General features: G+C 37.6%; 1 protein-coding gene across 1 annotated transcript in view; it reads left to right on the forward strand.

Moving 5' to 3' along the window:
- Nucleotides 1–22,837, forward strand: part of LOC102235780 (corticotropin-releasing factor receptor 1-like) — an 87,087-nt gene that overhangs the window by 45,095 nt on the left and 19,155 nt on the right. Inside the window, exons 5-8 of the mRNA XM_014468684.2 lie at nucleotides 4,758–4,843; nucleotides 12,961–13,067; nucleotides 20,607–20,727; nucleotides 21,195–21,348. Coding sequence (XP_014324170.2) covers nucleotides 4,758–4,843; nucleotides 12,961–13,067; nucleotides 20,607–20,727; nucleotides 21,195–21,348 — 468 coding nt within the window. The remainder of the gene's footprint in view (nucleotides 1–4,757; nucleotides 4,844–12,960; nucleotides 13,068–20,606; nucleotides 20,728–21,194; nucleotides 21,349–22,837) is intronic.

A 22,837-nucleotide genomic window follows, 5' to 3' on the forward strand; every position in this document is an offset into this window, starting at 1 on the left:
GTTTTATTTTGATTCTTTTGGGGGGTTTTCTTGCATGCTCAGAGGTTCCCTCTTTGCAGAAGTAATCAGTTTTCATAGTAAAACCTGTGAAGATGTTTAAGATACTGTGCTTGAGAAATGTTTGTGTATCATTTTCCGTGCTTACTGTGTCACCGCTTCCTTCTATTTTGCTTATCTCAGCCAAATGTATTCTAATGATACATCAGCACTCGACATACACACGAGACACTGATATAAATCTTCCTCCTCACTTTCCTTCACGAAGCAGCGGAGGTTTTCTGAATCACACAGCTCACATCTTTCGCATGTGTAGCAGCAGGAAGCATCACTAATTGTATAAGTAGCAAATGAAATTGTTGCCTTTGTTGTTAAATCAATCTTAATTAGCTGTGGCTTTTAAACCCTTCTCCTCTCCTCAGCTGTAAGCTGTCAGACAATGTCAAAAAGAAGAAAGAGCACTTCATTACCTTATGAAGTGAGCTGCATAGGGGAACAGACTGCATATACTTAACTGATATAAATCATTCTGCGAGCAGTGCCAGAAAGAATTCATTTCAAGGTCTCGCTGCTTTGTTTGAAAGCTTCAACATTTGTTCCTCAAAGCTTCTGGCTGCACGACTGGGACGTCTTCGGGACTTGTTTAAAATTATCTCTGGAAAAGAATGGGATTGAATTACAAGTTAACATGCAATGTATTTTACTTCATTCATTAAGCAAGAAATTGAAACAAAAATGCTTTTTGCAGCTGAGAAAAAAGTAAGGACCCCATTTTGCGCCATTTGGTTGAACTAACTTCAGTGAGCTGATTTTTTTTTAGTATCAAGCAGTCTTTGGCACTAGTGTGAGAAATGGTGTCAAAGAAAAGCTTGTCCCATTCCCTACTTCTGAAGGGTTTTTTTTTTTAACGTACCGCCTGTTAGAAATCCCTGCAGAGTATCTCAATGAAATCATGAACCAGGGCTCCAGCTACACCTTACATTTTCTGATTGTTTTTATTCTCAAAAGTTGTCATGTTCAATGATCCAGTTCTGCTTCAACTTTGACCTTTTTGACAGATCTCACATTTTCCCCCATTAATTTCTGACACAGTAGAATTCATGGTGCATTCACTGATTGAGAGCTGGCCAAGTCAACCACCAAACATTAAACACCTGCTGGACGGATCGTAGGAGGGTTCAAGTTTATTTCAAACATTTCCTGAAATGTTAAACTCATCTGTCTAAAGAAGATTATTCCAGAAGTTCTGGTTTGTTCTCTCTGGCAAACTTACTACATGTTGCAAGTTTACTCAGAGACTCTCAAAGCTTGTTGCAAACAGTTTTTATTTTGACAAAACTGAATTATCTTTAAAAATTAAGAGATCCAGCATTGAGTGGTATAAAAGTATATATTTTTAGCAAGTTTTTTCTCTCTTTTTCATTTTTGTTTGGTAATTCCCTTTTTTTAACCTGTTGACTTGCAGCTTAAAGCAGCCATGGGCTCACAAACCCTCTATAAAAAGAACTGCGGGAACATTTTAAAGACTGCAATTTGCAGTGAGTTTAAAACTGTGTTTTTTAAGAGTGCCACACCTTGAAGCCATTTTCAAAACTATCCTCTGTGACCTCATTGATGCATCTTTTTATATTTGCTTCTACACAATTGCTTTGCAAGCCAGCTTTGTTTTTTTTGTAAACGGGACACAATGTGACTTTATTGCTTCGACTACAATATATTTGCATGAAGTGTGAGTAAGAGCCCCGAGGGCAGCTGTGTACTCTTTCAATGTTATGTAAATGTGGCTTGAGTAAAAGGTGAAAATGGGAGATTTTATGGAGAACGGGTCTACAGAGAAAATAAAAGCTGAATTAAATGGATTTTTCTCAGGGAAATGAAGTGGTTACAAATTAAATATAGATTTTTAAAAAACCGCAGGTCTTGAACTTTTATAGTGCACTCAAATCTTTTAAGATACCCTTGAAAGTATTTTTAAAACTAACTTTATGAATTAGGTTTGTGTTTTTTTCAGACCGTCGAGTACACAACGTTGTTCTGACTTTGACGTAATTCTCCACAGGCAGATTTTAAAGCTCTCTAGGATATTGCATTTGTGGTTTAGGGAATATCACAAGCCAGGTAATCTTGATTGGGTCTGACAGTCCCTTTACAGTGTCAACCTGCTATTTTTACTCAGCTCATTGAACATTAATGCCCTCAGGCAACCCAATCCCATTTTATCTCTTGCCCGCCCCAAACATTTTTAGTTATTAAAACATGCATTCAGGCTCATCAGCCCCCCAGCTCAGGTATCCACCTTCATACCGATGGGATTTTTTTCATATACACTCCTAAACAGCTTGTCTCTGAAGAAGATGCTGTTATAAAGCTATAAGGTTGTAATATTTCCCGATTTTGATATATTTGAATTTTTTAACCACAAACTTCCCTTCTGCAAGAAAAAAAAAGACCATCTGTCACCGGGAAGACATTTGATGACCCATGGAGACGACCGGTCACAAGCTCAGGGTCCGAACTGTCTATTAAACCTCTGTGAAAAATATCCCTGTGCAGAGCAACGCGTCAGCCAGTCTGTTTTCACCGCTCACCGGCTGACAGAGAACCTGACCTGAAGATGAATAATCCCTCAAACCTGTGCTGAATTTTTTATGCTGCAGCCACGTAACATTATTATGGCAGAAGTAAGTCAGCACATGAAGATCGGACGTAGCGTTCACGTTCACACCCCTCGAAGCCCAAGAGGGACATTTTCTCCATAGCAGCATGACATTTGTGATTATATCTGAAAAAAAGATTGATCAGTATGAGAGCAAAGGGAATGAGTTACAGTAAAATCTAAAGGTTACAGCTTTCAGATGCTTTTATGTCATTTCTTTATCTGCTTTTAAGAAGAGAAATAGCTTTTTCTGCATTCTAAAAATGTATTCTGACTTTTAAATCCATTTCATTTAAAGGGGCAGTGAAAAGTTGCATCACTTTTACAGATTTATTCTGGTTTTGCCTTTTTGTCAAGAAAAGAAGTATTATTTTAGAAGATAACCACAGAAAATATGAAATGCTGTTTTCAAATTATATTTCATTTATATTTGAAAGCAGTTATTTGTTAAATCACAAATGATCTGCTATTAACATGTTTTTGAACAGCTAAGTACAATTTCCCACATGTTACTTGCGTACACAAGTCATCTGATGTTAATATTTTTAGTGGCCTGAAATGGTTAAGTGTGACTAACATGGAAAGGCAGAAGAAAATTGCAAGGGGAAAATACATTTCAGGCCCTAATTAGCTAGTCGTTCACAAAATACCAGATGCAGAAAGTTACTGGTTTATAACTGAGGTTATATTAAAAAAAGTTGTTCTCCTTATTTAACTTTAAATTACTTCTTTCCATGCCTTTGAGCTCCACATTGTCCTCTTTCATTTCTTTCATTTAATGCATGTCCTGAGCTATGATCCAGCAAGTCTGCTTGAAAAATTGAATTTTTCTCATCATTTGTCACTTCTTTCATCACAGCCCCTTCCAATATTCCAGCTGCTCTATCAAGTGGTGTGTAGCATTTTTATTTCCTGCCAGAAAATAAATAAAACCCAAGCTCATTATTTGACTTTGGTCTTTTTTTTCTCATTTAACAGTGTAGATGTTTTGGGAATATGTTGACAGTAATTGAGGCTAATGTGATGCGGAGATACATGTTTAATGTAGGTCATTTGAGAATAAATCAGGGTTAAATGTACAATTTCCCAAAGTTGAGGCACAGAGTGGTACAGTACCCTGAAAGCAAACGTGTGAAAAATCACAGCTTTTACAAATACGTCTAATGGCATCTCTTCTTATTAAGATCAAAAGCAGAAAAAGGTCACAGTGACGCAAAGAGCGGAAAATTCCATTTACAGACTTAGACAAATGTAGATGTGTAAAAACACAACAAAATATTCCAGTACCATATGTAGTTTATGGAAAACGTGTGCACAGAGAAAATAAAAACTGAATTAAACAATTTTTCCTCTGGGAAATTACAGATTAAATATAGATAAAAACCCAGGTTATGAATTTTATTTTAAATATACACACTTAGAAATCTGTGTAAAATGACAGAATCAGGAAAAAAAAAACAACTTTTATTTGATTACATGGTAAGGAATCCAAATGTAGCAAATCTTAGTTTTTAGCTAAATCACCAGCATCTGGGCTGGTTGAGGACCCACGTCCATCTTGCCACCCAATTGTGTGGGTGCATTTCCCCTCTAAATTTCCTGGAAGAACATTGCTACATTGCATGGCGTCGTGAAATTTCATATGCCACAACATTTGAAATGAAATTGTGTGTTTCAACAAAATAAAAATTTGAAAGCTTACAACCAAGAAAACACAAATGATTAACCGTGACACAAAATATCTCATGCTAGAAACCCTACGTTTTACGAAACCTGTGGGCTGAGCTGAAGAGACGAGAGCAGATAAAAAGAGCTGATGATGCATCTCTCCAAATGTTCCTACCTTGTGAAGTGTTGTAGGAGAATACTAAGAGCTGTCCCATTAACAAAGATGTTTTTCTGCATTGTTCATTGGGAGGTTATGCTGCTGCAAATGAACATAATTTTTTTCAAGACTTTTTACACATCTTTACAAGGAGTGCAATCAAATTTGTCTCTTGGTGTATGTTACATTTCTAAGCTAAAATATTACTCAAACAGAAAACAAGTCACTTCAACCCTTATTAATAACCTCTTGTTGGTTTTTGTCTTGCTCTCTGTGCAGATAACGTTTACAGGAAATGTCTTGAAAATGGGACGTGGGCGCTGAAGGGGAACTACTCCATGTGTAAGGCCATACTTCACGAGGAGGTAAGACTTGACAGTGTGCCTTATGTATGCATGTGTCCTGATTAATGGGGCCCTTTGGAGTTTGTCTTTAAAGCAGGGACCCTGCACTTTAATCAAGAAAAAAAAGACAACAAAGGCAAGGTTAGGAGTGGAAGGAGCAGTTTGGCTTCAGGCGTATTTATAGTAAATATGGACTCAGGGTTTGGTTTCTCAAAGATTGCATCCTCAGAGACGCTCAAGGGGATCGGGGGAGTCTAAAAATATAAGCATCGACTGTGTATTGCCCATGAGCATCACTGGGAGGAATCTGCTTCAAAGCACAATGAGTGAATTTGAATGTGCATTGTAGAATGACTTTAGAGTCATCTTGCCTTGGTTGCATGACTTGTTTCATGGGTTAGTGGGAGCTCCTGCCCCTTTTCATCAACATATTTCCTTTTTAAAACAAATGAAAATGTTTCTTGTCTAAATTCCATAAAATGAACAGCAGAAGTGATCATTTCCCTCCTAAGTGTTTTCTCTAGAGAGCCGCATGAATTCTGCTGCTCTTATCCTGCTATGCTCCAGATTTTTATCCCTGCACATGTTGCTGTTATCTATTTGCATTTTTTTTTTATCTCAGCCTCCACCTGGATGGTTCATTGTTATTACGTGATGAGCGCTTATTTTAATTAGGACAGAGCTACAGACTGAACACTCTGACCCAAATCAGGCTGTGACAATTAGACATCTGATGGATTTGCGCTGTATGTAAAATACAGAATTACACGATGGAAACATGTGACTCGGTGCACTTGCTTTGCTCCGCCCGACCATCTGTTGAATCCAAATTTTGCACTTGCAGGCTGTGCAAATAGCATAAGTTTACTGATGATTATTCCTAGATAAGACAATCTTAAGTGTTGCATCAAGTGAAAGTGGTGGGTGCTTCCCTAAACGCAAATGGGCCCCACAACCACGAGCCACTATTTATAAATTTTCTGTATCCAGAAAAGGATGTAAAACCTTTAACAAGAGCAAACTTTAAGCATTTCCTTCTTCTCTTTCTGCTTTTCCCTTCAGACGTTGCCACAGTAAATCATCTGTCTCCATTTAGTCATATCCTCTGCATCCTCTACCCCCACACCAACTAGCTTCATCCATAAATCTCCTTTTTGGTTTTTCTTTTCGCCTCCTGTTCTGTGTCTCCAACTAAGCATCCCTCTACCAATATAATAATTTCTCCCCTGAACATACCCAAACAACCTCAGTCTGGCCTGACTTTAACTCCAAAACATTTAACATGACCTGATGTGTTCCTTCCTGATGCTATCCATGCTCGCCTCTCCTGGAGAATCTCAACATCTTGGGCTCTGCAACCTCTAGTGTTAATCTTATGTGCCTCTTCTGTGAATTTTTCCAGAAGTTTCACTTGTTGGTTATGCGCCCAGTCAGGCATATTGAGGCAGTACATTGTTGTTTGATTCACTCATCTATCAGAACTATTTAGAAACGGACAAAATATCAGCACAAGTTAAGCGAAAACTGGAAGTGAAGAGTTTTCACCGGCAGGACTGGAGATTAGAAACTCTACAGATTCTTCTCATGAAGAGAAGATGTGATCCAAGCAGAATGAAGAGTCATTCTTCTTTAGAATAGTATCAAGAATCAAAACTGATTACAAGATGTTCTACTCTAGAAGTTCAGTTCAGCTTTGAGCACACTCAGAAAACGTGGTAAATATTAGCTATAATCCGTCTTGGGAACACTGAGGTATTCCAAAGCGGGAGCCGGGAAATTTGCCCCGAGAGAAGAAAGCCCCTGCTTTTCCTTCTTGCGACAGTTCTGAGGAGAGAAAAAAAAAAAAGCAAATACCAGAATTAAAGGCAGGAAGTAGGTGGAACAAAATTACTTTATTAAATTAACTGGAAACAAAAGGAGCTGCTTTAGCAGTAAATCCAGAAAAAAAACCCATCTATGTGGGGGATGAAACAAGCCATTGCAGTATAGGACGACTGAGACGAGATGAGCATCTGACTGAATAGGCTGAGAGATTTAAAGACTAACAAAGGACAGGAGGGCTGATTAGCAACAGACCATCTGTGCAGAGATCAGAATGTAAGAAAGTAAACATAAATGAGCAAAGAAAAGAAAACAGGGGAACAGAATCTAATCAAAAAGAAAAAATAATATAACATCGAGAGACAGTGAGAAGTATTTTCTCTGCAGCCGTACATCAAGAAATGAGCAAAATAACAGGACCGAACTTATAGTTGCTTTAGCCTCATCTCCACTTATCTCAGATATTACTGTCACGTAGCTTTAACAACTCACCATTCACCATCCTAAATTCCCATCGTCTGTTTTTTCCCTTCAGGAAAAGTAACTTTAATGAATACAGTGCTGCTCTTATTACTATCACCATAGAAAATCAGACATCTTCTGCGGTTCAGAGGTCGGATGAAAAGGAGATTGTTCTCCAGTTCTCATCTGATTCAAGATATTCCTTTGGGAAAGTTGCTTTGTGGCAGTCATCCAAAGAGTATTGATCAAATGTTGATTTAATGGCGCTTTCCCAACACATGAATTGTGAGCGCTTTAGCCTCACAGCTACCTCTGTGACCATAAATCAATGATGAATTAACAGCTCCTGGTTGCAGGAGCAGGGCTGTGGAGGTGTGCAGGATGTGACTCTAATTCAAAGAGAAACCTCACCGTAGTAGTTTATGTTTTTTTCTGCAGATTCAGAGCTCTAAAACTAGCAACACTGGCAAAAATACAAGATTACTGCTCTTGGTTGATGTTCGGTCAGTCTTTTTCTCTTGAAGCTGTAAATAATCATAGAAATCACAGCTGTCTACTAAACTTTGGCTGTGACTTTGGGGAGAAACATTTGGGAACTAAAAAGCACCAGAATTAGCACTTTGCTGCATTTTCCTCGGCTCCTCTGATAGCTTGAATTCTTCGAGGCATGAACTACAGCAATGCAAGATAATATTCCTAATTATTCCCATCCTAACCTAATCATGTAGTAGATGGCAGCTCAGCTTTGTGCGATGTCGTGCAACATTTGTTTTCACCCAAAATATTAAGAGTAAACCTGATTACCTTTTTTAAAAATCAAAGCACCACAGTAACATACAACTGTGGAAACGTGGTTGTTTGTGAAAAACGTTTATTAGTAAACTCAATAAGAGAGGATTGCGAATTGTTCCTGTTTTCAGAAATGTCTTTGAATACTTAAGGGTTTTCTTGGCTGCTGATAGAAAGATTTTTTTGCAGCCCCGAAGTCTGGATGCTGACGTGGCCACTTCACAACCTTTATGTAATTCTTCTTTGGTAGCTGCTTTGTTGGCTTAGCGGTGTACCTTAAGTAATGCAAATTTAATTTGAAAATACTTTAGTTATCCCAAAGGGAAATTAATAGTTGTTTTAACTCACATTCACAGTGATCTTTAAAGAATCACTGTGAATGATTCACATTGATGCCGCACAGTAATGCCGTGCTGTGCGGTAGCAGTCAGTCTTGCAGCAAATCTGAGGAGGCCTCTGACTGAAGACTGTTGCTGGTTGACAGTGTCATGACGCATTTTCCATGGAGCAGCAACAACTTTCCAAAAACATGTCCTTAATCAGTTGGTGGCAAGCACTGCTAATCCACCTCCTTTGCTTTTTCACTCTTTAAATCTCTGGCCGTGTGGTTAGAAAGTCGGGCAGAGAGACAATGGAGATGGGGACATGATCAGTGGAAGAGATAGTATGAACTTCCTTCTTCCAATGACGGTGGGTTGAGTTGATGCAGCATGGCCTGATTTATGACTAATTCAATCACAGCCCTTTCTCCAAAGCCATTAAAACATAATCTTCTTATCAACAAAATCAGTTTGTTTCTGAAGTACAACTGTAGTTGTTTGGGTACTGTGGGCTTTTTAAAAATAATTTATCTGTTTTGGTAAACGATGGGAATGCAAGTTATGATTTTTTTCCCCCCTACACATAGTATTTTTAGGCTTTATACAGAGCTGTGCAATAGTTGAGTCATAATCTTGCAAAATCAGTACGTAGTAATATAGGGTGTTTGTTATTTAAAGTACCAGACACGGAGATTCAGCATGACAGTAATATTTTTTGTTTGTTGGATTGACTTTCACTCCACTTGATGTAACAGAATTTGCTGGCATAGTTGCGAAAGTTCAAATTTTGAGAGACTGCAGGTCAGTCATAATCAATATTGCCCAAGTAGCATTTAGCATTTACTGTAACTCCATTTTGTCCTGATCCGGTACTGTGCAGCAGTATTTGTGTGTGTGTAAAATGACGTTTGCCCTTTGTGGTCTGCAAGAACTGCACCACAATTAGATGTGTGCAGTGTGGTTTGAAAAGCCTAAATATTGAGCTATCAAACACATTTTTTTATTCGTCCTCTAAGACACAGGACTTCAGATTTCCTGTCAGGGGTTGTATGCGTTAGTGGAATCAGTATCTGCTGGTTTATTGACTGTAAGAAGCATATAAAATATCACCTCCTTTGATATTTTTATCCTCTCACTGCAGGCATGTCCTTCGGTTGCAGCCATCAAACATCTGTTGAGATGTGGAAACGCTGTTCCAACTGAAACCTGTCAGTTAGGGCTTTTTAGAAAAAAAAAAAACAGTTAGACTCTGATGTTCAATCGATCCAGACAGAAGATGGATATAGAGTGTCTGACCTTTGAAAATTGTTTGTTTTTTCCTGCTTTTGTAGCCGTGAAATAAATCACCAGCTGCCAGCCTCAGAGTGACTGACACGAGGGGGAAGGAGCTTCTCTGTGAAGGTGTTTGAGTCGGCATTTTTAAATGGCTGAGTGTCAGGGGCATCTTAGATCTGAGCAAACAGCACCAAAGCCAGTCAGAGGACGACACGTCGGTGTTGACTTTGATCCCTCGTTTTATCAGTGAAGGAAGAAGTTGGTTCTGCGTGTGGCAGAAAATCTCACCTTTAATAGTGTTGTCAGTCGTTCCACATGAACAACTAATACCAACTCAACAATAAGCTGACTGCTGCAGCAATATGTACTAGAGGAAGCAAATATTCAAAGGTCCTTTTAGGCAGACAAAATGAGTGGATCAAACGCTTATTAGGAAGTTTGTTTGAGAAGTAGATAAAACCATTATTCCCTTTTTGGGGTGCTGCCTGCGGTTGTTTTCTCAGTGTCTTTGTGGTAGACAGAAAGTGTGTCAGGTTTAGTTTTGCTTCTTGTGGCCCACATACTTTGATTCCTGAGGCTGGTGGTGAGAGGGTCTTATATTATCCGCTTGTAGTCCCACTCCTCCTTTTCTCTCAATCCCATCCCTGGTCTCTGCATTTTAAAGCTCCCTGTGTTCTTGAGTTATGTCCTGAAGGGTTACTCAGCACAGCACAAGGCAGTGTCTGGTACTGGACTATTTAGTGCTTTTCAAGAAGACCACCCTTCCGAACTTCGGCTTTCACTCCATAAAACTGTCGGAGAAAGCTTAGTGCTTAACGAGGTGTTTCTTTACATAAGTTTATTGGATATCTAGTGATTATAAGCTGAAAGGTTCTAGTTAAAAAGCAGCAGCTTGCTGAGGATAATTAGGTCAAAAAAGTACAGAACTACATGCAGTCGAAAAGGATTTTCACATTAGAGATTTCTACTGGTTTTGATTATCGGCTCATGTAAATGTTTCAGACCCTCAAGAGAAAGAAAAAAAAATCACAATATCAATCAAAAATAAGCTGAGTAAATCCTAAATTGTTTTTCAGTAACGATTTAATTAATTACAGGATTAAACCTATCCAAATCAACCTGGTCTTATGTGAAAAGTAATTTCCTCAAACCAGATAAATGCTTGTGCTGCTATTGGTGGCAATAACCGGCATTTCGTTTTTTACATCATTGTGGTGGCATTGTTTTAATTTAGCCAAGGAGGGACAGGAGTGTTTAACATAATACCACAGTATCTAAATCACGGTCTGAAAAGTCTGGAATTTGAATCCAGACTTTGATTAGGCAACTTCTTTTGTTGCTTCTAGACGTATTTAGATGTACGCATGCAGGTGTAATTTGGAAATAGTAAAACACTGCTTGCATCAGGAACTGAGGACGTTGTCACAATGACTAAACAGTGCAATTAAAAATATGTTTGATCCTGTTAATTGGTGTGGCATCGACTCCTCTAACTTTAAAAGGTTATTCAAGAAGCAGTAAAGCAATCACGAGTGATAGTGATAATTTAGTATACTCTGCCAAACAATTTGCATGGCCAATTTTGTCAAAAAAATAAATAAAATAAAATCATTGGTTTGTAACTGTTTTAAAATCATTTCTGGGTCTTTGAATGTCACCACCTGGCGTTTAGATGCTACTGGGAAAAAAAATCCTCCATGAGTCCCATTTGGAAGATCATCCATAAATGTTATTCGGTGTTCTGAAAATGCCAATTTGCATTGCACATTTGTAATCTGATGACATCGAAACATCTGCTTTTATGCAAAAGAAGGCAAACACTGAGAAACCTTGCTGCCCTACCATCCTCTCTGAATTTACCAGAGAGAGGCTCAAGCGTGTGCAGGGAATTTATATTTAAATGGATGAAATGATGTGGCTATGTATTGGACTTCTGTCTGTGGAAAATCAAACCAGTTCTTTGGTGGTTTTCCATTGAACCGGGCTGCAAACGGCCACTGAAGCTTAACAAGCACTGGAAATACAGCAGCCCTGGGTCAAACCGGAGGGATTACACATTTCTGAAAGCAAAAACTGATTATCACTCGGAACTGCGCATGTGACATGAGTTTTGGATTAAAATATATTTGAAATTAATTCAAAACTATCATTTGTTCATTCAGCTCTGAAAGGGTTTCTCTGCCTTTATCAGAAAACCAACCGTGTTCACAATGACTGTGATCTGTCTCTGACCCCGACAGTATTATAATCCAATGATACATTCAAGAAGAGCTTCATTTCCACATCTCTCCCTGTGCTGATTATCAAAGCCTTGAGCAGATATCAGGGATGATTTGGAGTCAGAAAGAAAAGAGCTGTTGACATTTTGCTCTGTGTCCGCAGCGTACTTATTAATAGTCGCAGATTTGAGCTGGGAAACCAAAACACAGTGAAACAGATGACTTGCTGATGGGGTAGGGATTAAACATGCCCGCATTTAATCTCAGGATACACACCAGCAGGTTACGTAAATTCTTTCACAGCACAGATTAATGCTGGTAGTGTTGGGCCAAATCCGATCACAATGGATATCTATGTCACGGACAGTAGTCTAAGACTCCATTTTACATGGAGATGTGAATTTATTTAGTGTGAACTCTTAGAAATTGGTCTCAGATGAAATTAGCAGAGGAGAAGCTGCAAGCCTTCTGATTTTAATTATGAATCTTGAAAATCTCATCTGAAATATTTTCTCTGTGGTGACTTTGAGGAGTCATGCATTGGTGATTGGGCCTATCATCTGTTGTCTCTTACTAAAATCTGTGTCTGAGGTAAGTGTTGGCATTCTCTGTTGCAGCATTTTCTTCTCTCAGAACCAAAAAAGTGATAAATGAAAAATTCAGCCAAAAAAATTCAGAAAACACTTCACTATTATCACAGCTTGCTGTTAAATACTTCTTTTGACTTAGCATTTTCGCTTTGTAAAGTTTTTTAGTTAGTTTTGTCCCAGGTTGTGTTCCCTTATCATCACGCCCTTTTACACAGGAATTGCAATAGAGAAATACTCAGCGAACTACATGAATTTATTGACTGTTGAAACTGATTCCTAAATCTGAAAATCATCATGTGGTGAGCTGCAATTTGACCAAAGACAGACAACAAACAGCAAAATTCATAAAACGAAGCTGCAAAGAAACAAGACTGTAAGACGATGACAAAATAAATAAGGCTGCTTATGTCAGTAGGTATTCATTTTTGAGGCTTCATCTAGTAATAATGTCCGATTCTAATTAAAATGTGAGTACTGGCACTCCTGCTGTGCACTCATGTTCAAAATCTCCACTGGAGGCAGAACTCAAAAACTGAGAAATAGGGGTGACATTTTTTGGTCCCTCACCCCCTTCCATCTATGAAAATGCAAATGCTGACAATCGTAAAAATCCACAAAAAAAAAAAAAAAACCTCATCTAATGTTTCTCTATCATCCTGCAGAAAAAAGGCAAGATGCACTTCCAGATCGCTGTCATCATAAACTTCCTGGGTCATTGCATCTCCATGGTGGCTCTGCTCATTGCCTTCTTCCTCTTCTTGTGCTTGAGGTAAGTGTTGGTGCTGATAATCCTAAAGACATTCTTGATGTGACAGAAGCACCAGGATCCTCCTCATCCTGGGAGGTTCAAAGACTCTTTCGTTCTTATTCAAAACCCATTTGGCCATGGGATGAAACCTTTACTATCTCAATCCAGCAGATGTAAAGGGGTTTAGACACCCGCAAAAACTAGGGCACACTTCCCAACAAATGGGAATAATAGACCCATCCAGAGAAAGGGTGAAAATCAAAACAGTCCTCTGGATGCCTGCTGGGATAAGGTGGGAAGGGATTCTTCTAACCGAAATAAGACGTGTGTTAACGAGAGAAAGGTCTTAGCACCCTCAATAGCTGGGGTGTTATCGATCCCTGAAAGAGCACTGGAGAGTGAGAAAAGCGTGAAAGGGCACAAAGAGGCATAATAAGTAGAAGCTCTGCAGGACCGCATTGATGCTTGCCGTGTTTTTGTTGACCAGAGAGGGAGGACAAGCGTCGGCCTGCTAAAAATGGCATTAAGCCGGAGAAGTAGTTGGCATTTATTACTCACCCTCTTGACTTCGTAATGAAACCAAGAACAATTTAAGGGAAAGCTGTCACTTGGCGGTGTGATGGGGAGAAAGCTTTGACACTCGGGCGCAGTGCTGTGGAACGAGAGGAGAGAAAAAGGAGCAGCGCGTAGAGCGGGGTGCACATTTCATTTTAAATGGCAGGTAGAGCATTTTCAGCCAGCATTGTGTGACATTTCGCTGTGTGGAATCCAACTGTAAATGACCAGTTTTATGGCGATCTTTCAGCGGTATGCTGTATGTGCCTCAAGAAACACACCGCTCTCCTGGATAACAATGCGGCGCATTATGATGAGGCTTCAAAAAAATGTTCGATGTTCCTGGGAAGCCAATTTTGGTCAGATGGATTCAGGTGAAAATGATCTGCATTTATATTGCATTTTTTTACAATTCTCCCCTCTCATCTGAACACGACTCAGCCAAATTATGGCAAGCAATTTAGGATTTAATGTTTTCATTTCTGAAAGTACAAAAAGGTTTGACATTAATTTCAATAAACGGCTAATTTCAGGAGGAGAACAACCAATTCTCTGTCCTGAGGGTTGTTCAACCCAGTCTAAACGATTTAAAGGGAACACATACCTACTGTTAGTGAGAATGTACAATTGAAATAGATGATTGCATACACTGAAAACATTTTTCTGCCATTCTTTGACATTAAATTTGACATTAAATCAGCATAAGACCTTCTTGTCTAGCCCAATTAATATAACCAAAAATAATTCCTCACATGCCAGAATGATGTGAAATACTGTTTATTGCTGTTTTGACATTTGGATGTTCAAACAAAGGATTAAGAAAATCACAAAGTCCAGGCTGAATTTTGTCTATTCTGATTTTATTTGCAAAAGCTCATCATATATCACATTCTTGACTCAACACTGGGAAAAATATGCCAAAAATGTATCTCAATTTTTATGTCTTTCTTATGTTTGTGTCTTTATTTTTTGTTGACAAATTTATCCTGCAAAGTGAATATTTTAAAAGTGCATTCCTTGAATGGTACCGCACGTTTCATTAATTCTAGTTTTAACTATACAGTATGTAGCAGATGCTTGTATTTGTGTTCCTGTGTATATTATTTTAAATTTGCCAGGTTTGTTCACTGAACTTTACCTTTCAGATCGTTTATGTTTGGTTTTGACTAATTAATCTCATGCTGTTTTTTGCCATAGGTTCTGAGACAATTTGCGTTAAGATCTTGAAAACAGCAACAGGCCTTGTACTGATACAGCAGTTATCATAACCTCTAAATTTTTAATATTCAAATGTTTGTTTCTGCCAGTTTGTTGCGTTAAAGTTCTCATGTTGCCTTCATTGAAGGTGAGTTCCTACAGCTTGAAACTTAATGTGTTATTAAACATAATTAAGCAGCCCTCGCCTAAACCTGACTAATAGTGAAGGAGAATTGATCCAATTCAAACCAAGGTGGGTAAAATCTAATCAAACAACTTCTGAAGTCTTTTGTTCACCAACCCACATTTAGTCCGGGTAAGTTCTCTCCGACAGCTGATCGACCCAAGAAACATAAATTAAAAGAAGTAAGAGCTTTGAGATAAGATCCTTCAGAGGTTTCAAGGAACATGAACGACATTCCTTATCTCTGGCAGCTGGGAACCAATTTGTTTTGAAAAACTTTAAACTCTATCATTGGATGGCAAAGAACAGCCTGCAGAATTCTTTTTATTATTGGGGGTAAAGATCTGAGAGTCTCAGAAAATTACTACTGGCAGCTGTTTCCTTCAAGCCAGAGCTCGGGATTTCATTTCGCTGGCCTGTGCTGAGCTCCTTGTGGATATTTCCACTTATTGTGTGTTTGGATTATTAAGGAGGGATTTGCTTATCTTTCATTACCTGCTATGTGATTCGTTTGCTGATAGCCCATCCTATCCGGTTCTTTACGAATGAAGTTCTGTACTAACCTTATCCAGCTTAGTGCTGTTTCCTACAAACCTTTTTTTGCCGGGCCTTTGAAAATTTTGAAAATTGCTAAAAAAAAACTGCTAAAAAAACAAAAAAAACCTGCCCTCTGGCCATTTTTAGAGCACAGTAAGAACATTTCACATCCTCAACCTTGAAAGTATAATTAAAAGTGACTCTAGAAGGGATTTAATTAACACTTACAAGCATTTGTGCTTTCGAGCTGACAAGATAATCCTACCAAACTATTCACTCTAACTGAATGGAAAATGTTAAGCACCTTTGTGTGACCTGGAGGTGAAGAGATGTTAACTATTCTGATTAAAATCACATGGCGTGATCTGCACCTTTGCAGACAATTATGTACTTAAAGGCGATGATGTAGATTTTACATTAATAATAGCTTTACTTAGTGTTCATCAAACATTGATCCCACAAAGAATGTGTTGTGCACTCAAAGTTTGTTTTACCATTTAAAACTTTGCTTTTTACCAATTAATACTACCAAAATGAAAGTATTTTGTTGAAATTATTGACGAACTTCAAAATGTTTTCACTGAATTACAAGGTAGCTATATACATTTGTAACACTCGTTGTGAGGTAAAAGCTGGAAATGGGAGATTCCAAGGTTTTATATCAAAATGTTCTAGATGATGTAAAGTGCCTCTCTAGCAACACAACAGTGAGCTACTCTGAGAACTCACTTGAATTTGAGTGATATCTACTGAACTGTGTGTCGTTTCACTATATACATGTCAGTGGTTTAAGTATACTTCCTCTCTCATCTAAAATTAATGGCATTCTGCTTGTTGTTGGACTTCAGCTTTACTGACATGCTTTTATAGTCACTGTGCTCTACATCTTCCACATGTGTTTTGTTTGTCACAAAAAAGGATTTCTAAGAGACAAAATGTGTTTTATTACTTTGTATTAAATATTCAGAATGAACAAAGGTCTAGCTGTTAGTAGCCCAGCCACTGAAATGTTGTGTTTACCAACACTTAGCTATGAATTGTTGCCCACCCACTCATCACAAAGTGACAAAAGAGCAATTAGGTTGTATGTAATTAGATTTGAATTTGCGTTTCGCATAAAACCACATAAAAAGACATTTCGTCATAAATTTGCTGCAAAAAAAATTTACTTTTTGTAAAATAACCCAATATAGTCTAGGCTCTTAACAGCAGTGTAGATTCCCTGCCAGTTAAGTAGTTAACAATATTTTTCTTACCTTTTGTAAAGGTGCTGGTATCTTTAAACAAACCCTCTCAACAGCCTACCAGCTTATGATTTAGCAAAACTTTCTGTTAAATAGCAAATAAGTTGAATAATTGATTTGTCAACCCTTCTTAGCTAGTTTTTTAAGGTAGTACTGATAAAATAAATTGCTTACTTTAAGAAGGATGCTGCTTAATATGCTTATTAACTCCAAAACAGAAGGAAATAACTTTGTGAAGACGCTAGTTGAAGCTGGTATAGTGGTGTAATTTTTATTTATATGCAGTGTGTATAAATCATCGTCCATCTGGTTTTAACTGTGTACACACACACGCACGCTGATGTGTGTGTATATATATATATATATATATATATATATATATATATATATATATATATATATATATATATATATATATATAATGTTCATCAGAAAATGCCCCAGATTCATCTCCTACAAAATAAGAATTTTTTTTATTGTTTTGATGTCTTAAACCTTGTTTTTTTAAATTATTATTAAACCAGAGTTTACAACATGTTTTCACTTGTTATTTACAGTGAATCTTCAAGCTAACATTAGTGGATCTTCACTCTGGAGACCTTCACTGAGGACTGAGAGTGATGTATGCTCTCTGTGTAAAAGCTTACTATGCAATATCACAGGTTTATTGCAAATAAGCCCATGCAGGACTTTCTGATCATCAGGAACTCGTCTGTTTGCAGTGCCCGTCTTTGGTGATTAGGCTAGACAGCAGAAGAATCAATACTGTCTTCCAGTTAGCGAAAGGTTGTGCACAGATTACTTATAAGAGACGGTAGAAGTGACTTTAATTATCTCAATTCTCTGTGTGGCTGCAATAGATGTCTTAGTATTTGAACATCCTCTGAATGAATTTCAACCTTTTATTTAATCACTAGTTTGAGCAAATATATTTCTAATTTCCTAAAAAATATTGTTTGAATTATTTTGGATTTGGTTTATAACAATGATTTGTCCCTTTTGCTGCTTCAGTGTAATAATGTTTCAAATAGAGGCGATAATAGATGTTATTGAACAACAGTGTTGAGATCACGGTCAGTTGCAGCTGCAGTTGGCATTTTTTGCCAACACAGAAAAAGTTATGAAAAAAAAAACAGGAGAAAAAGCATTAGATACAAAGTAAAGGGTCTTACATTTCATAAGTGTGAAGGGGTTCAGTGAAATATAACCACTTAAATCTACTTGTAGTAAAGAATACTCTTGAATAAATAAAACTCCGGGCCCGTCCATACAACTTAAGAAGTCGGAAGATACCTTTCACAGCTGCATCATTAAATGTCAGCTTATCCTTTTCACTGCAGCTTAAAAAACCATTAATTGCTTCTATAAATGGGAACGCAAGAGTGCTCTGAAAATGATCTCATCTGAAGACTTTTAAAATCTGCTGGGCACATTTCCTTCTGTGTACTATTTACAGTGCTGACACTGCACATAAATCATCCATGATCAAATGACCTAAATATTTCCCTTTTTTCACTATATTTGAGATGCACTTTGTGAAATGATGAAAAATTCAGCTTCTACAGATCTCCTTCAGTTGTGTAAATAATAAAAAAAACATTTCATGCAGGATTAAGCCCCAGTCAACATGTTAATGCAGTTGTCAGGTTGGGTGGGTACAAAGTAAGTATGGACTCCAAATGTGCTTTGTGTTTTGGACTGATGGAATACAACCCATTTGGGCTCACCCAAAAAGAGTCTGATCTGGAAAGGATAACGAGTAAACAATTTCAATATTTAAAAAGTAACTGATCACTTTTTACAAGGAATTACAAGTTTTCCTTGTAACAATTATGTCCTGCAGCTAATAAAACACCAAATTTCAGTGTCTCTGATAAACGAACTAAATAAGAATTTCTAATGCAGAAATGTTGGCCTACGTTTCTATGCACTATACCGTATGGAAACTCGGTTCCTTGTCAGGGCTCCTTTTTCATAAATTAGAAGAAAGAACAGAAATGAATACCCGACAAGTATAAAAGACGCAAAAAAAATCTACATGAGGAGGTTTTTGATGTAGATTTTTTTTGTGCCTTTTATGTGGTCTTTTTAGTAATTTTGTTGACACAACTCCTTCACCATAAACTACAAAGAAATTGTGTTTGGAGGATGTTTTTCTCCTAACTGAATCACAGGATTTTTTTTCAGTCACTAGTAAAGTATTTTTCTAAAAGTACATATGAAACCTTTAAGTCTAAAAAGTAAAAATGTCTAAAGTGTGTCATAACTTACAATACACTGAACAAGGTACTGTGTAGTGAGTGAATGAGCGATCTAAGATGCAGTGCGTATAACTTTGTCAGAGGCTCAACACGTGTTTAACGGCAGATTGATTCAAAGGACATTATTTATTACTATTACATTTCACAAACCTTTCTACAGTTCAGGTGTGCTGAAATCCAGTCTTAAAGAGATACCAACCTGTAGTTTATAGATGCATCCTTTTTCCAACACACCTGAATCAAATGAATAGCTCGTTACCAGGTCTGCAGAGCAGGAATTCAGCCATTTGATGAAGATATGTTGGAGAGGGCGTGCATCTAAAAGTTTCGGGATAGTAGCTTTCTAGAACTGGACTTGGGATGCTTCATATCTTGCACTATATTCACTGCAAGGATTTAAATGTGTATATCCAACACAAGACTCTCAATAGGCCTTCAAGTTACTCCAAGGATATTGATCTGCAGGATATCATCAACCGAAAGAAAACAGCTGCTATTTAGAAATGATTTAGCCTCCAATATAATACATAATATGTCTAATTACTTTAATATAGAGATGGTAAGTGCAATTTTGCACTACAGAAAGTGGTGTGACTGCTGCTTAATAAGATCAACTCAAACAATTAATGCACAATACAGTGTATCATTAAGATTTGTATGCAGAAGGATTCAGCTTTTCCCTGTAATTAACACCCAGCAGGCCCCACTGGCACATCGGCACAGGAAGTGAGGTCATGCATCATAATTAATACGACCTTTTGAATAAAAAGCCCTCATAGTTTTGGCACGGCAGCCTCGCTAATCCTTAGAGCAGAACCAGAGAGAAATAAGCCACCTAATTGTCAAACAACACAATTAATGGAGCCATAAATGTGTTTTATTTTTAGCCTCCTAAACGTTCATGTTACTAAATTAGCTTTGGAGCACTTTTCGTGGGAGTTCTGAGGAAACTATTTTCTTGCTCGCTTAATAGAAGCGATAGTCCAACTAACTGGAAAATTTCTGGCCATGCTCACCGACACAGTCAGCACAAAGCCTGTGCAAGTGACACCTATTAAAAATGTATGCGTGCTAAAAAATAAATCATGTTGCCCACTCTCAGCCTAAGAGAGAGCGGCCTTGACTGGCTGATAATGCTGTCAGCTGGTGACGACAAATGAGGCTGTCACTACAATGTCTGAGGTTGGCTTGTTCTGTCCATTCAGCTGTGTGTTTCTATTTCTGAGCGCTCGCTTGGAGGCACTTAGGCAGATTCCTTAATTGTATCCCAGGGTCGGTTTATTTACATCATTAAAGAAACATGGCACTTTAGGCACATGACACAACAATGAAGACAAGAGGATTTAAATGTTGCTTCACATTTCAGAATGCTGTCAGGAGCACTGGGAAATAAAAATTCTCCTCAAAATTTCAATTACTTATATAAATCCACCAGATTTTATTTACTTGGTTAGTGATCCAGTTGGTGAAGTCTGGCTTTAGCAGGTTAAATTCTGCTTTGGATATGGTCCTGACTCTGCTTGTCTTCAAGCAGAAGTCTGCTGTTAAACATGAAATTGTTAATGTCTGTATTCTTCTTCAGGAGTATCCGATGTCTGAGAAACATCATCCACTGGAACCTAATCACCGCCTTCATCTTGAGAAACGCCACCTGGTTCATCGTCCAGCTGACCATGAGCCCAGAGGTGCACGAAAGTAACGTGGTGAGTGGAGGTTAACTTAAACATTACATTGCTTACTGTTCTCGTTTCTATGTTTTATTTAACCTTTCACCTTGACGACAAAGAAAAATTATGGGATTTTTTTTAGAAGAATCTAAACTTTAAAAATCAATGAACTAAACAGAAAAGATGCCCAAAGTCTAATCTCCTGTCTGAACGTTTGGTGCAGATAGAATGCTGTCTTAAGTAAATGAGCTTTACTGTGACCAAAAAGTCACCTAATTAACAAAAAAAAAAGTCCACTCTGGTTCATTTGGAACTAGCTGAAACAAAAGACCAACCCACATTTTCAGACTGGAGGTTTGGAGGCTCAATAGTTAAATAAATGACTATGAACAAGAAAACATATGTCTTGAATTACAATATATTGCTAAAAAAGTTAAATAAAGTCCTCTCCCAACTTATTTCCTTGTTACATTGGGTTTTTTTTATCATTATTATTTCCTCAGCTTTGGTGTCGACTTGTCACTGCCTCATTCAACTATTTCCACTCCACCAACTTTTTTTGGATGTTTGGAGAAGGCTGCTACCTTCACACTGCGATCGTCCTCACATACTCCACTGACAAGCTCCGCAAGTGGATGTTCATCTGCATCGGCTGGTGTATGTACATCTTCATGTGTAAAATGGTCAATCAAATCTAGTTTTTTTGAAAACTTTAAGAATTGTCAACAGGTATTTTGGGAAATACATTAAAAAATGTTCTTACAGGAAATTAAGCAGAAAAGGTTGTGACAACCAACAATATAATATCTAATTGCACAATTAACAAAATGCTATTACCTTATTTGCTTAAAAACCTTATTGCATTATTTAGTTATTTAATTATTGTTTTTTTCTACATTCAAAATGGCCAAGATGATTACATTATCAGTAGATGTTACATTCCTGGCAATCGCTATATTATTGTTGTGGAAATTCTTTCAGATTGATCCAAAAGAACTGCAAACATGTCTGAATAGAAACTAATGTCTAAGTACCAATATGCTAAATGTTAACATTATTGCTAGCACAACCGTAAAAATGCAAACTTGTTCGGTGCACAATATATCAGTCAGGACTTTGTAGTAAATTTGTTGACAAACTGCAACAAGAGAGCTGAAACCAGTGCTGTTTGCGATCGAGATATGGAAACCCAGAATAAGTAAAGAGGTTCTGGAGGTTAACAAAATATATATTTTGTCAATTGGGATCAATGGTAATTCAACCTCTTGATTCAGGGTTAGAGCAGAAGGACAGCAACGTTTGAGAACTGGAGGTGGACAATCATGGCGTAGATTAAAAAAAAGTATTCCTTTTTTTCATAGAAAAAGAATAGTTGTTAGAATAAAATTATTCATCCAGTTATTCATGACTTCAAACTCATTCATTGAATATAAAACTTTTTTTTTTCTTCAGTTTTTTTATTGGGAGAAATTGTGCATCTTGTCAAAAGTTTTAGATGCTCCAGTTTTTATCCAGCCACTCTGTGTTCATTTAATCTCAAAAGACGTAACTGAGGGTTAGATGAAATTTTGCCAACAATAGGAGAGTTAAATGGATGGAGACACTGGGATTTTGTGTGGCAGCTGGGAAATGTATCGTGAAGAATTCACAAGCTCCCCATTTCAAACTGTCAAACCAGCGTCTATACTGCTAAGATTAGGTGCATTGTGTGTTGGCTGAATTACATTTGCTGCAGGAAATTTCTGCGTGATGAGATGATGGAAGTGCATTCCAGAACTGCTGTGAAAACAATAAATAAAATGTACTTCTTTCCTTGAGTAACTTTCTGGCTTCCAGAGCCCTTGTTTTGTCACAAAAATTATGTTAATTTGCTTAGGAGGAGCTTTCTGGCTAAATCCTCTTGAGGTTTAGCATTTCACTGCTGAGGTAAGTGACTAATGAGGCAGAAAGTTTCTTGAGATTAGGAAACTTGAGACTCGAATGTGACGTGAAGGCTTGCACGGCCATTTGATGCCTCTGGTAGCATCATTTAGATGTTGGTAATTACTGTTTGTCTGCCTTATTAAACTTCTATAAGTCTGTAAATCATCACATCACTCTGGATTATCGTCTGCTCCTTATTCATACACGTAGAAACAGTTGGATG

The sequence above is a fragment of the Xiphophorus maculatus genome, chromosome 10, assembly GCF_002775205.1.
Source record: "Xiphophorus maculatus strain JP 163 A chromosome 10, X_maculatus-5.0-male, whole genome shotgun sequence".
NCBI classification, from domain to species: domain Eukaryota; kingdom Metazoa; phylum Chordata; class Actinopteri; order Cyprinodontiformes; family Poeciliidae; genus Xiphophorus; species Xiphophorus maculatus.